Here is a 15,238-nt window from a genome sequence, read left to right on the forward strand (position 1 = left end):
CCGACTTTTCTGCTTGACATTTGGGTATGATGCGGGTAGGTGTGTAACCTCCTCGCAAGTCGGGAGCGTTGAGTTTCACTTGTGTAAATTCTCCACGGGGTTTTGGTAGTTTTAAACATAGTGATCAATTATGTTAAACAACCAATTCTATCTTGGAGCTTCCAACAATTTAGTTCTCAACGTTCCCGCTATGCGGGGGTGTTATTTCCCTTTCCGCAAGCATGGCCCAGTAGATCCTTCTTGGTTTCAATTCTCTGCGAGTGCTAAGTATGTGAAGGGTTTTGCCTTGACACTGTACCCGCACTCGTCTTATGGTTACTTTACTTCCAAGGTATTCTTGGCTTCAATTCCCTGCAGGTGCTAGGTATGTGAAGGGTTTTGCTTTGACACTGTACCCGCACCTGTCGTACGGTTACTTGGTTGCCAAGGTATTCTTGGCTTCAATTCCCTGCAGGTGCTAGGTATGTGAAGGGTTTTGCCTTGACACTGTACCCGCACCTGTCTTACGGTTACTTGGTTGCCAAGGTAAGGGGTAAAGCCCCGCTTACTTTTGAATCTTTTTTGAAATTCGAAGAGTTGGTGAAAGGATAAGAACAGTCCAAACTGTTGAAGGGACGTTAGTGTAGTCCGACGGTCGCTTCTGACAGTTTCAGGACGTGCAGGAAGTTATGGCGACGTGACAGTATATGGTCATTCCAGACGCTTTTTCAGGCGCGTGGGCGGGAGTTTTCGGGCGCGTGGCCGCGAATTTTACGGCACGCGTCCTGTCAACAGCTGTTGCCAGCTTGCTTTGTCCACGTGTCATAGTTTCATTGGACTTGCGTTTTCCTCTCTCCTCCGCATTAAATTCATCGCATTCATTGCGATGAGTATATAAAGGGGGAGAGGGTGCAGCTTAATCCACACTTTCACTTCTCTCTTCTTCTTCTAAACGATTTCCGGCGAATACTCTAACGTTTCCGTCGAGCATTCTCCTGAAATCGTTCTTCTTTACATCCCAAACATGTCTTCTCATGATCCTGAGGTTACTGTCGAGGAGTCCGATGTATACCTCGAGAATCCGTCGTCCACGTCGGACAAGGATGACAAGAGTACTGCTGGCGAGTGCCAGTGTGCTCTTCCGGTCGACCTCTATCAGTACGTCGTCAGGAAGTTCATGCTCGAGCCTTTCGAGACTGAGTTTCCTGCATCTCATCAGACGGTGTACGATGCCCCCAAGGGCAAGATAGGGGTGTACGCTGCATTCTTCGTCTATGGGAATCTCAGGTTCCCATTGACGAAGTTTGTATACCGTGTTCTGGAGAGACACGATGTGCATCTGACTGAGGTACACCCAATGGTGATCGCCAAGATCCGCCATTTCGAGTGGGTGTCTCATTCTGGGTGTGGAGCCCCATGTTGACCGCCTGATGACCTTCTATTCATGGAGGTGCATCCAGGGGTGGTATACCTTGGTCAATCGGATCAAGGGTTTGAAGATCTGCGCTACCGAGCGCAGTCTTCGATCTTGGAAGCGAGAGTTCTTCTATATCTCCGCTCGCGTCGTCCCCATAGCGATGACGTTCAAGAAAGGGAGAGCTCTCCCGAACCTTCACGCCTCCAACTACCAGGAGGCGGAATGGTTCTCCAAGGTTTCCCGGATCCAGTCTCCGGTTTACCGCTTTGCGGAGTCCGGGATGGTGATGCTCGGGATGAGCCGGGTGTGGAAGGAGGCGTCACAGATTCCCATCGTCCTCGAATACGGTTTGAACTCTGTCCCTTACGGTATGCTTCATATTATCCGTTAATTTAAGGTTTTTGTTCTAACCGTTTTTTCTTTTTGTTTTCAGAGGGAAACGACTTGCAGTCTCTCCTGCAGCCGCGAGAGAGTGATGGTCCCGCTCGGATGGGTACTCGTGCTCTATATGAGAACGAGTTGCCCATCCTTGAGCAAACGGCGGATCGGTTCGTGGAGGTCTACCCGCCAGGCCACGAGATCCTGAGCGCCAGGCGGCCTGGTAAAGAACTTTTTGACCCTCGCCCTCTCAATGCTCAAACCTCTGCGGGAATTCCTCTAATTTTGTCATCTTCTGATGAGGAATCCGCAGATGGTCTTTTCTTGGCGAGGAAGAAAAAGGCTGCAGGCGGGAAGGGCAAGGCGAAGGTTGCCTCCAGTGCCGATCCGGTGAATCGGTCTGAGTCAGAGACCGAAAGCGAGGAGGCGGCGGGGAACCCTGATGGTGTTGAGACCACTGTTCCGGAGGTCGATACAGCCGTCACCTCCGAGCAGCCCAGGACAACGACGGTGACCGGCGTGAAGAGGCCGGCTCCATCGGGTTCGTCCCCGCCTATCCGATCCTTCAAGCTCAAGAAGACTCGTAAGTATAAACTTCTTTTACTTTAACTGCATACCTTTCCGCCATTTGTTTTTAATATCTTGTCTTCATGCAGGCGTTGATGCAACTGCATTCCAAAGTGATGCGGGGAGAAGCACCTCCGGACCCATGACGGTAGGTTTGGTCAACCTACCTAAGGCGATGACCCAGGCGGCTGCGCCTGCTTCAGTTGTTGGTTCAGTTGCTCACTCGGTTGAGGCAACTGTTCCAACTGTGACATAGTCACCGCCGGCTGTCAGTGCCATTTTTACGGAATCTTTCACTGAGCCGGCGGTGGTTTCTCTTGCGGGTTCTTCCGCAGCAACGACCGCGGTTGTGAGTTCACCTCCGGTGAGTTCACCCCCGTTGGTCTCTACCACGGCGGCCTCCGCCATGCCTCCTCCGGCGCCGGCGACTATGGCCGATCCTTCAGGTATGTCCGGGGTTGGGGCGTCTAGCCAATCTCTGCCTCCTTCCCATCTGCCTGACCTCTTGGATGGATATCCGTTAGGTTCGGGTGATGGGTTTGGCGGCTACAGGCCTGTCGTCGACCCTACAGGTGCGTAGGGTTATTTTAGCCTTTTTATATATATATTTTTGTTTTTTATCATCTTTTCCTAACTGCTTTTTGTTTTTGCAGTATCGGATTCGAATGAGGTGTTTGTTCCACGGTGGAACATCCGCCGGGGAACAACCCTTCGGACGCCTGTGGACTGCGTCGAATGGGCGCGTCACGCGGCCCCCAGTGGTGCACTGGGAGAAGCTATTTCAAGCTACCAGGAGGGTAGGCTGACAAACGAGCTTCGAATTCTCCTCGCCCGGATGCAGCCGCGCGTCGAGCTGCTTTGTCGTGAAAACGACAAGTTAAAAGCAGCTCGTATCCAAGAAGTATCTCAAGCGCGGGCTGTCCGGGAGGAGAACAGGAGGCTCTCCGCCGTTGCTGCGGAGAAGGAGAAGGCCTTCAAGGCCCTTGAGGTTGAAGTTCAGGCCCGTCTCGAGGCCCGTTCCAAGGCTGCCCAAGCTGTTAACGAACAGCTTCGGTTGGCTAAGGAAACCGCTCGGAACGCATCTGAGAGGGCCACCAGGGCTGAAGCTGTTGCTGAGCCTCTACGCACCGAGAATGAGGAGCTCAAAGCCAAATTAGAGAGGCTCCAGCAGGCTCAGGACGCCTTGGCCATGGAAGACGCAAAGAAGCTTCAAGAGATCTTGGACCTGAGGGGTATGCTTGACCATACTGAGCGTAAGCTAAAGGGCGTTGAGGAGGCTGCTGCTAAGGAAGTGTTGCTTGCCAACCTTAACAAAAGTGAAGCCGAACGCGCCTGTAACCAAGCTCAAGCTGCCCTCCAGGAGGCTCTGGTTACCAAGGAATGGCTTCTACGAGAAGCGTTGTCGCAGGTAAGCTTAGCTTCATTAACGTCTTTACGCTTTTCTTTGTACTTAGAAAAGGTTTTGATACTTGTATTTTTGTTTTGTAGGTTGTGCATCGGGTCTTCACGGAGACATCATATGACGATGCCATGAGCGCAGCCCTCAACGCTTCTCATGAGGATGGGGAAAAGGCTGGCTTCCTGCTTGGTCTAGGGTTCGTTGAGAAGGGCATCCCGCCTTCCAACTTCCCTTTATATGATGTGGATACTGAAGCTGTATATGACCAAGCAGTGAACCAGTATGCCGCCTTCCCGCATCCGGTGGTGGAGAAGGTGAACGAAGTTGCCGCTGCTGATGATGGGCTAACCATTCTCAAGACTTTCCTTGAACCGCCACAGCCAACTGATGGTGCGGGTACAAGTGGGTTTGGAGGGAGTGGCCCTGAAGCTTGATCTTTTAGATCCCTTCCCACTGTTAGGATAGATTTATATTGTATAGATTTATATTTCTGTAGGCGGGTAGATACCCGACCATTCTTTGTAATACTTAAATTTTTATGAAATATAAATGCTTGTGCGGGTAAGACCGCCACTTTCACTAGATGACTTGCTTTATAAACGTTATATGACTTGCTCATGCATATTATAGCTTAATTTGGCACTTGTTTTGCCGCATAAACAATATATGATTCGCTCGTGCATACTTTAGTTTAACTTAGCAATTTTCCAAGTGTTTTGAATAAGTTAACCTTTGAACGTGGTAGATAATAGGTTGAAATTTTGCTTCCTCTTTCGTGATTGTGCGGGTAAGACCGTCACTTGCACTTAGTAGGATGGCTAAACTTTACCTATATCTGGCCTGCGTGGAGGTTTTCCTCATCTTTTCCTTAGAAATTTTCTAAGTGTTTTGAATAAGTTAACCTTTGAACGTGGTAGATAATAGGTTGAAGTTTTGCTTCCTCTTTCGTGATTGTGCGGGTAAGACCGTCACTTGCACTTAGTAGGATGGCTAAACTTTACCTATATCTGGCCCGCGTGGAGGTTTGCCGTTTTTTTGTGTTTATGCGGGTTTTGCCGCCGTCCACACGCAACGAGTTACTTCACTTATTTATGCGGTGAATACCGGCATATCAGTGTTTTGAATAAGTTAAACCTTTCGACGCGCGGTTGTCAATAGGTTAATGTTCAGTTTCCTCTATCATGATTGTGCGGGTAGGACCGTCACTTTCATTTAGTGGGATGACCAAACTTCACCTATAACTGACCTGCGTGAAGGTTGTCCTCATCTGTTAGAAATTTTTGCCGTTTTTTTGTGTTTATGCGGGTTTTGCCGCTGTCCACACGCAACGACTTACTTCCCCACTTATTTATGCGGTGAATACCGGCATATCAGTGTGGAAAGTTCATAAGTGTAAATGTAAGACCATCAGCGTCAATGTGATAAGGAGAATCATTTCCATTAGAAGTGGCTCTGGGCCTTTTCTTTACAAGTTTGGAATTGATCTACATGCAACCTGTGTAATTGAACTCCCATGTTATTTGGATGGGGGTGTCATCGAGCCTTTCGAGCCGATATACACCTGGTTCGGAATCTCGTTGTTTACGCAGTATGTAGTCTCCAACATTGAAGCTGCGGTTTATCCGTGTTTTCCCCAACTGGGGTTCTACACATGTTGGCCTTCTCAGCATCCTTTACGCCACGAGGTGTGCGAGTTCCCCATCTCTGACGAATGTCTCGACGATGTCTCTCAAGGATATGCATTCGTCAGTGGTGTGACCTTTTGTCCCGTGGAAGTCACAGGACTTGCTCTGATCGGCGTTGTGACGCTGTCGGACTATTGGAGCCTTTGGCCATGGGAGACTCTCGGTGGCAAATATTTCGGTGATGCTTTTGGTGAGTGGCGTCCATCTAGAGTTCCGGTTCGACGGCTGCATGTTGTCCCTTTCGCCTAACCGAGAGTGCAAGCCGGACGAGGTGTCAAAGTTTACCCTTGACTGCCAAATACCAAGCTTCCTCTTTTTGTTTTGTCGGGCGGTAAGAACGTTGTTTTCTCTTGTCCTCTGTGTGTAGAGGTTGGTGCTCTGGGGAAGATCTCTGCCCAGTTGCTTTTCCGTTTCCGCGAAGCGTTTAGCTGCTGTCATGATGGCATCCCATGTGGATGGCATGCCGTCTTTACCCGTCAATGTGCGGATAAGCTCTGGGTATTCGGCGCCTTGGATGAAAGCTGCGCGAACAAGATCCTCGCTTATGGTACCCAGACTCAGCTTCGTTGAGTTGAAGCGCGTGATGAAGTCTAGTAAAGACTCATCTTCCTCTCGGATGCAGTTGAGGATTGTCCATTGCTCTTCGGTATACTTTCTTTGTTGGCTAAAGTGTTGGCTGAACTTCTGTTGGAAGTCTGCCCAATCGTAGATGTGGTGGACCGGTAGACGGTCAAACCACGCTCTAGCCGCTCCAACCAGCGTCATTTGGAACATATAACACCACGTGGGTTCCGTCCAGTTGCTGACGGTTGCCCCCGCTATGAATCGGTTCAAATGATCGTCTGGGTCGGATATACCATCATAAGTGCCAATGTTGGGCATCTGTTTGGCACTCTTCGGGGCGATTACTTCCGCAATGTCCCTTGCAAACTTGGACGTTCCCGCATTTGCAACAGTTGGTCTAAAGGCTTTGGAGAAGTCACGTGGGTTTCCACCCGCGTTTTTTGGTTTGAAGGTTTCTCCAAAATTCCTTCTCGGCTGGAAGTCCGTTTCCTTACGCTTCCCTTTTGCCCTATGGCGAGGGTTTGCGTCGCTGTCGGATTCCTCCTGATCATCATCCCAGTACTCGCGCTCATTGCTCATGTTGAGCTGTTGAGTGCTTCTGAATTCGTCAGCCTGTTGGAGTGAACGTAAGCGTTCGTCCAACTGAGCTTGGAATTCCTTCTGGCGTGCTTCCGCCCACGCTTTAACTTGTTCAAGTGTTTGGCGGGGGAGCCTCGTCTGTTGTCTTTCCGCCTGGGTATCAATGAATCCCAGGGGATGATTGTTTACTGCACTTGCCCCGGCTCGGTTAACCGGGGTAGTGTTCGTAAAATTTACTGCACTTGCCCTGGCTTGGTTAACCGGGGTAGTGTTCGTAAATACTGTGTACTCGCCGGCGTTCCCCCCAGTAGCTGGGGTTGTGGTTACCGGGGTTTCCTGGTCACTCGTTGGCCGTGGCAACGGAGTAACCTTAACCATCTTTCCAGAAGTTTGAAAAAACTGAAAAAGGATTAGTTCTAGCTTTTATGCACGGATGGCGCCAATGAAGAAACACTAATCGACCCCGGGCAGATTAAGGATAATCTGGGGGTTAAATAGATGTTTCCCACGAGGGTTAAGTCCGGCAAAGATGGTTCTTCTGATGACCTGCAAAACAGACACCGTGAGCTCGTCACTGAGAAGGGGGGGGGGTACCTCCTTGTGACCACCCTCCGGCGTGAGAATCAGACTAGATTGCTCTTGAATATAAGTGTATATTAAGAGAATGACTAGAGCAGATATCAGGTAATATATGAAGATATAAGATGTGATGATCAGATACCGTTCCAAGGTGTTGGAGGAGTATTTATAGCCGAATGTAGGTTTCCAAGCAGGTACAGCCGGCTGTATAGTATTCCTGTTCTACCAACAGTGGGCTACGCACGTGCCATGCTGGTTGGTGGGTAGGCAGCGGCTAATAGTGACAAGGCCGGCTGTGTACTGTTCCTTTTCCGCCGGCTATGTACTATTCCTTTTCTACCGGCTGTGCACTGTTCCTGTTCCACCAACTGCAGGCTACGCACGTGCCACAGTGAGGGTTGGTGAGTAGGCAGCGGCTGATAGTGACATTAAGTACTAGAGCGTGCTCCTCGTACTGTTTGTCAGTGAGCTGTCGCTGCTTTGGTCAGATCTTTTGTCCATACCTCGTCAGGTACAGTACAAAAGATCCTCCACTAGCGTACGGACTGGCTCATTTGGGCGGGAGTATTCCCGGCTTTGGGCGGGAGTGTTCCCGGCTTTGCTCATTCCTTCTTCAGGTGACATTACTGAATTATTTGAGAGTTAGTGCCTTGTGCGTGTAGCCTTGCTGTTAGTGTGGGTAGCCTTCCCTGATGGCTTGTATCCGCAGCTGCGGGAACAGGCGGGCTACTTCACCATTGGGAGGCTTTTCCTGCGGGAACAGCTTGCGTACTGCGCGTAAGGACGTCATCTCTCTGAGCGTGGTGGGTCCTGCAGATCTAGTTGGTCTTTGCGCAGACGTCCCTCTTTAAGGTGAGTCTTGCGCGTCCAACTGCGCAGACGTCCCTCTTCGAGGTGAGTCTTGCGGGTCCAACTGGGCTCTGCTGGGACCTACCTCTTCAGTTATATTTTGGAAGGATGAAAAGAGTCTGAAATATGAGGATCGTGTTTTGCTTCTTAAGAGAACATATGACATGCTTGATTTAGGCAGGGATGATCTAGTAGTAATTTTTGATGTTGCAGTTGCTTTAATACAACATGTAAGCGGACAGATTAACCAACCAAAAAAGTTGTTTCTTATTCATAAGGAAGCTCTTTTTTTACCTTGAATTGTTGGAAACCTTATTTAATGCATCTACCTGTTTTCAACAGCCAGGAAGTCAGTTTTTGTCAAGTTGTTTTCACAGTTATCTGCCACTGATAATAAAACACAGGGGAAAGAAGTGTATTAATTTTTATTTTTATGCATCTATAGAGTGGTTTGTAAAATGTCAAGTGGGTAGGTCTCTAAAAGTTTCTTTTTAATGCATAACACTTCCTAAATCTTTTTCATTTAAAATGTTTTGTCATTGAAATAGTTTTAGTGGTGTTTCAGCCAGCCTTTCAGGTCTTCCCCACTTTGCCATTACTACTGATTAACTGATTCTGCTGTCACATGTATCGCCAATAGTTTTCGATAACATTTCCTTGCATAACGCATACGCATACCTGATTTAATCACTGAAACATTTAGATGAATTAGAATAGTCTTCCAACAATTCAATACTGGGATTAAAACAGCCTGCTTGTGAATAAAATAACTATATAATTTTTTTGTCAAGAAACTTGAAAAGTGAATAGGACCTGTTTCAACGGTTTCAAAGGAGACCGTCGTGTTATCCCATCGCACCCCTCACACCCGTCTCCTATACGGGTAAGCTTACTATTCTTTTATTAAAATCTTAATTCTGTATATATGATCATATTATGTTAAAACATTTTTAGAAGGCTGTAGGAAAAAAAGGACCCTTTTTTTAAATTTATAACTTTATTATATACCACTATAAGATAAGATGTCATTTAGACATGATAATAAGTATTGACTTAACATATTGGGTTCTCCCATCAAAACATAAAACTGTTAAGTTGTAATCTTATTTGAACCAATTAACACATGCAAACATTTGAAGGTTACACATATAAGAACAATTGTCGTGATTTCGTGATTTATACATGATTATAATGATTAATGAATACGCAAACCTAACAACATACTAAATATAAATAAGTAAATATAGAAATAATAAAACCAAAGCGTGTATCAACGTGTTTTTTAAGGTAATGTTGTCACCAACTAGGCTATTTTATGCTTATCGCCCCACCTTTGAAAGATACGCGAAATCATCGCAAAGAAATAAGCAAGTGAACACATGATTCGTGACAAAAAATCGGTAATCCAATCTTTATATTTCCTTTTTGGAGGATGAGTTCGATCCGACTGTAATAAAATCCGATATATGGCTTCGGTTAATGCAAAGGATGTGATTGGATCAGATTCCTCGGCTAATATACCTTGCTCTGTTAGACATACTATATCGTATGCACCTGTTGTTACTGGTATCCCCAGATAATTACATATATTGATTCGGCAATTTAACCTTTCCATTGGTTGTAACATATCACCATGTGTTAGGATCAAAAAAAGGTCAACATCTGAAATTACATGAAATTCAAAAAAGTAATTAGATATAAATCATATAATATATTTGTAGCTAAAATACAAAATTACCTTATTCTTCTCTTGTTTTTTTTATATCTTTTAACATTGAACACACCCTAAAATCTACTCTTAAAATCCATTTCCTTTTTTAATAATTACAAGCTTTTAATAACTTAAGAGTCGTACTTATTTTTTTTTTAAGATTCTATAATATATTGTTACATTCATATAAACTGGCTTTGACTCTTTGTAGAGATGCCAAAATAACCGGTTCCTGACCTGACTCGTGGGTACAAACCGGGTTTTGGGTTTCTTCCTCGAACCATAACCGGAATCGACCCGACCCGACCCAAAACCCAATAAAAAAAACCTAATAATAATTGATATTACTTACTTGATGTTCTTATAGAAGCACAATGAAACAGTGATTTAATGGCTTCTACCTTCTTAAAATCACCACCACCATAAAATGCCTTGTACACATCGGTCAAATCAGCCACCACCACCACACAGTTGACTCTCCGCCTCACAAACCCATCGGGACTACAGTTTAACCTCACATTAACACCACCATCATCACCAAACCGACACGGCTGATTATGACGGACACCGTCACTCATCCACCGTGTCACCTCCTTTAAACACTCCCCCATCCGGTTATGATCCAACCCCCTTGAATCATATACACAAAACCCGTTGCGTGTTGATCGTAACACGTTATGTTCTTCAAGAATCATAGTTGAATAATTCGATGATTCGTCTGCAACCAATATTTCAAACACGAGCATCATTTATCGAGCTTGAACTAGCTTGCTAGTCTGTTATTTATATAACTTTTTAACGCAAAAAATATATATTTAATCTTTACAACAATATTTATTAGGGCAAATTCCCAAAATAGACCAAATGAGGAGAGAGATTCTTAATTTAGGATAAGAATTGAGAGAAATCCTGTAATAATCCATTGAAAACTCACTGGGCCGTGACATTTGAGTCTGTGCCGTGAGTTTTCGCTAGCCACTAATATTATGCCACGTGTATGATGTCTGCCCCACCCGTGAGATTTCAAACCAAATCCGTATGACCCGTGAGTTTTGATACCAAAACTGTTTCTTTGAAAACCATCTCCGTGAGATTTGAAAAAAGTTTGAATCAACCTCATTCCCCATTGATTCACCACCATCTCTGGCCACCGTCGGCTACACTATCGGTGGTCGCATTCACCATCTCCAGCCACCGGAATTTGGTTGAAACTTAATGGGATTCGCCAACAGAGATTGTAAACTAGTAAATATTCAACTATTTGCTACTTTTAAATGATGTTAAGGTCTTTCTACTTTTAAATTATTCACATAGAGATGGTCACTTCAAATTAAAAAGACCTTAACATCATTCAAAAGTAGCAAATAGTTGAATTGAATATTTACTAGTTACTTAACATCATTTAAAAGTAGCAAATAGTTGAATATTTACTAGTTACAATCTCTGTTGGCAAATCCCATTAAGTTTCAACCAAATTCCGATGGCCAGAGATGGTGACTGCGACGACGATCGGAGATGGTGGTGAATCAATGGTGAAATGAGGTTGATTCAAACTTTTTTCAAATCTCTCGGAGGAGATGGTTTTCAAGGAAACAGTTTTGGTATCAAAGCTCACGGGTCCACAGATTTGATTTAAAATCTCACATGTGGGGTCAGACATCATACACGTGGCTAGCAAAAACTCATGGCACGGACTCAAATATCACGGCTCCGTGAGTTTTCAATGGACCATTATGGATTTCTCTTAATTTATGGCCTAAATTAGGAATCGCTCTCCTCATTTGGCCTATTTTGAGAATTTACGCTATTTATTATGTATAAAATGATGACAAAAATAACTAAATGGTACATATACAAGTTATGACTAAGAAATATATAAAAATAATTATGTTATTATATATGAGATAAAATTTTTTTATCAATTGTAGCATACCAGCCAAGACTAAACTAAGTTCGAGCTTGAAAAAACGATGGGAGTTGAGCTGGAGTTTTATTAAGAGCTCGAAACAAGCCAAGCTTGAGCTCTTATAAGTCAAAACAAGTACTAGAGCTCGACCTTAATCAAGTTTGGTCTCGGCTCGTTTGTACCCCTATTCGGCTATTTGTCATAACTAAAAGCACAAAAATCATATAAAGCCAACTAAATTGATTTTTTTCACAAAAACTCGATCAATTATTTAGACATAAAAATATCTCTACATGTAAAATTTAAACAAAATTGTAAAAAAATAAAAATTTAAAACAACTTGAAACTAATACAGAAATTAAACATACTTGAGGTTTGAGAGAATGGAATGAGACCAGATCTGCCAAGAACACTATACATGAGATTAATAATGGAGCTTTTACCTGCACCAGACAACCCAACCAGTAAAACAGTAATTACCGGAGGAATACACATATCTTCCTTAATTATCCCACCAACTGGAATCCAAAAATCACCAGATTTGTATATCATGAGCTTGTGTTTAAGATCATCAACTCCATGTTCACTTATTAAACACAAGCGTTCCATTTCTCTAAGCACCTTAATTATGCAAGATGATGATGATGATGATGGTGATTTAATTTCAGGGAGTGATCTCCACCATTGAAAAGGTGGTGATGATGATGAGTCTTCATGTTCATGTGGTTCAGCCATGGATTATGATGCTGCTGCTACAATTATTCTGTTTTGGTTTCTTTTTGAAGTGATAGTTGAGTGGACGACATTTGTAACATTCGTCATTTTCGGTCTTTTTTTGTATTTGTATTTTTATCAAAACCCGACCCGATTTGTAAACCAAATCTTTCACTAATATAAAATATTGGATTTTTATGTTTCATAATCATCTCTTATTTTTTGGATTTGTTACTAGTTTGTATTATTTGACTTGTTTAAACCTTTTTTTTTAAAAAAAATACACATGCAAGTATTGATATAAAACAAGGAAAACAAGTTTGACTCTTTCCCTATATAAACAACCCCATCCCCGTCATTTCTTCTTGCTCATTCATCTTCTTTCTCTCTCAAACTAAGAACAATATCTCTAACCTTCAAGGTTCATAATTATCAAACAACAACCTTCTTTAAGTTTTGTTTTGTTACTTACTGATTCATATCTTGTGGTACAACATATATATAATATGTACCCCTTGTTTCCTTCGGCTTTCATCTTCTTCGGGAGGTGATATGCTACAAGGCAAGGCTTCATGGAGAACTCTTTGTAGTTCTTGATTATACTATTTTCCTTTAATGCTTTACTAGTCTTGTTTATATTGTAAGTAGTTTAGTTTTAATTCATGTTTAAAGAGTTTCATGGTCTTGGGTATGAAGTCACTAGTCTCGGTTTTATCCCGAGATTAGACCCGAATCAAGACCGAACCAAGACCGAACTCTTGTTTACTAGCTTTTGTTTTAAATAGTTTTGTTTACTAGTTTTGTTTAAAATAGTTAAAATAGTTTAGTTTTAATTCATGTTTAAAGAGTTTCATGGTCTTGGGTATGAAGTCACTAGTCTCGGTTTTATCCCGAGATTAGACCCGAATCAAGACCGAACCGAGACCGAACTCTTGTTTACTAGCCTTTGTTTAAAATAGTTTGTTTACTAGTTTTGTTTAAAATAGTTAAATAAACATGCTTATGAAAGATTTGAACCTTGTAACTTCTAAAACCATTTTGATAGTTCTATGGTATTTGGGTATGTGGCAACCATCCTCGGTATCATTCCGAGTCAAGGACCGAACCAAAACTGAACTAATCGAGTTCACTTGCCTAAGACACATAAGTGTGTTTTTGGCCATCGAAACTCATCTTTTCTTCAAGAATATATTTTAAACTAATTTTAAGTATTTTATCAACTTACTTGGTGTGTCGGTATCCAACTTGATCTTATAACAAGCTTGGACCGGTGAAACCAAATACTCACTTAACGGACATTAAGGTTCTTCATAATAGAACTATATACTTGGTTAAGTCTTTCGATTTTATTGAGTTATCTCAAAACATTTTGGAAAGTTAACTTTTGAGTTTAGTTAATTATCTAGACCCAAGTTAACAAATCCGAACACTCGATTAAAACCTTGTTTTGGTGTTCATATACCCAAAGGGTCTTGCATTAGTGCATTATAACCCACATAAGTTACTTAACATAGGTTGAGTAATAATTATGAATGAAATACCAAGACCCGGTTTCGAGTAAACTTACATTTTAGAACATATCTTTAATTTCCCAAATATTTACATTTTTAAACCATAAACTTCATTTATTTACTTTACTTGTCATACTTTACTTTAAACCCTTCCAAGACTACTTACTAACTTAAGACCCATTTAATCTAGGTCTTGCTCGCTAAACCCGATCTCCGATTATTCACGAATCAATCTTTCAAGTTATTTAGTTAACGTGAGTACATTTCATCCCCCGTTTTCACTTTTATCTTTTGGGGGTAACATGCATACTTATTCACCAAAAATGATTTATATTATACTCATTTCTCAAACCACAAACTTTAGGGTGTATGATGCTAGAATACTTGCTCTATTGTGTGTTATATGTCTCATATGCTTTACTTGCGCGAGTGTTTATTTTTATGTTGTTGAGCCTCATTAAGTATGATCATACGCTCCCCTAACTACTTAGCCTTGTGCTAGTAGAATAGGGCCTCATTATCCGAGTACGTCGGTTGTTACCGAGTAGAAAGAATCCTCATTTACATATGTTTTATATGCCACGATTGTTGCTTTTATTTATAGTCTCATATACGTTTGTAGATTTCGCTCATATTATATATACTCAAAACTATGAAATTGCTCACCAACATACGTGTTGACAAATGTTATTTTATGCATTGTTACAGGTTTGATTATTTCTTGAGTTGGAGTGCGAAGACGTCATTCTATTTGATACCGCTAGGTTATTAGAAGAATGAACAATATCTATCTTTTATATTTTGGTGTTTATTTGTATGAACAATATGTGTCACTTTGATGTTTGAATGAAATTAATGAGTTGATTAAATATTATCACTTTAATAGTGTCTTGTGTATTTGTCCAGTCAAGTTGCACCCCGGCATGTTCCGCCGCCTTTGGTCGGGGTGTTACAACACTTTCAGTCAAAGTGATATCTTGAGATGTTATTGACTTAAATGATAAGCTAAATAAAATAATTTTTCAAAATGAATGTATTAATACTTATTGAAGGATAATAGAGACATGTGGGACATGTTGCTATTATATCAAGCAAGTGGTGTAGTTAATGTTGGTGGTTATTAGTCAAAACATAGCTACATTATTAGGTTAGGGGTGTTATCATCTATGTGGTAGTTGTGAATTTGTGAACTTGTGTTGATTTGTGATGATTTAAGTTATTCTTGAGTTCTCATACGAAACTAATACCTAATGCGTTCTTAACACGATAGTTGTGACTTGTGAGTCTAGTCTATAAACTTGTAAACTTCATTACCTAACCCATTACACAGTAATCCATGTATTTGGTTAGTGCACTCTTCATATGGACGTGTTATAGCATGTGAGCGTCCTATGAATATT

At 42.4% G+C, this 15,238-nt stretch overlaps 1 protein-coding gene across 1 annotated transcript; it reads right to left on the reverse strand.

Moving 5' to 3' along the window:
- Positions 1-9,099: 9,099 nt before the first annotated feature.
- LOC143633427 (uncharacterized) lies at positions 9,100-12,312 on the reverse strand. Its single transcript, XM_077101744.1, has 3 exons — positions 11,982-12,312; positions 10,060-10,425; positions 9,100-9,658 (listed from the first exon to the last, which is right to left on the reverse strand). The coding sequence occupies exons 1-3, from the start codon at positions 12,220-12,222 to the stop codon at positions 9,300-9,302; spliced, it is 966 nt and encodes a 321-aa protein (XP_076957859.1). The 5' UTR covers positions 12,223-12,312; the 3' UTR covers positions 9,100-9,299.
- Between the last annotated feature and the right edge of the window lie 2,926 nt (positions 12,313-15,238).

Source organism: Bidens hawaiensis, unplaced genomic scaffold, assembly GCF_021521415.1.
Source record: "Bidens hawaiensis isolate Kalapana, Puna unplaced genomic scaffold, B.hawaiensis_p1.1 tig00006734_1, whole genome shotgun sequence".
Taxonomy (NCBI): domain Eukaryota; kingdom Viridiplantae; phylum Streptophyta; class Magnoliopsida; order Asterales; family Asteraceae; genus Bidens; species Bidens hawaiensis.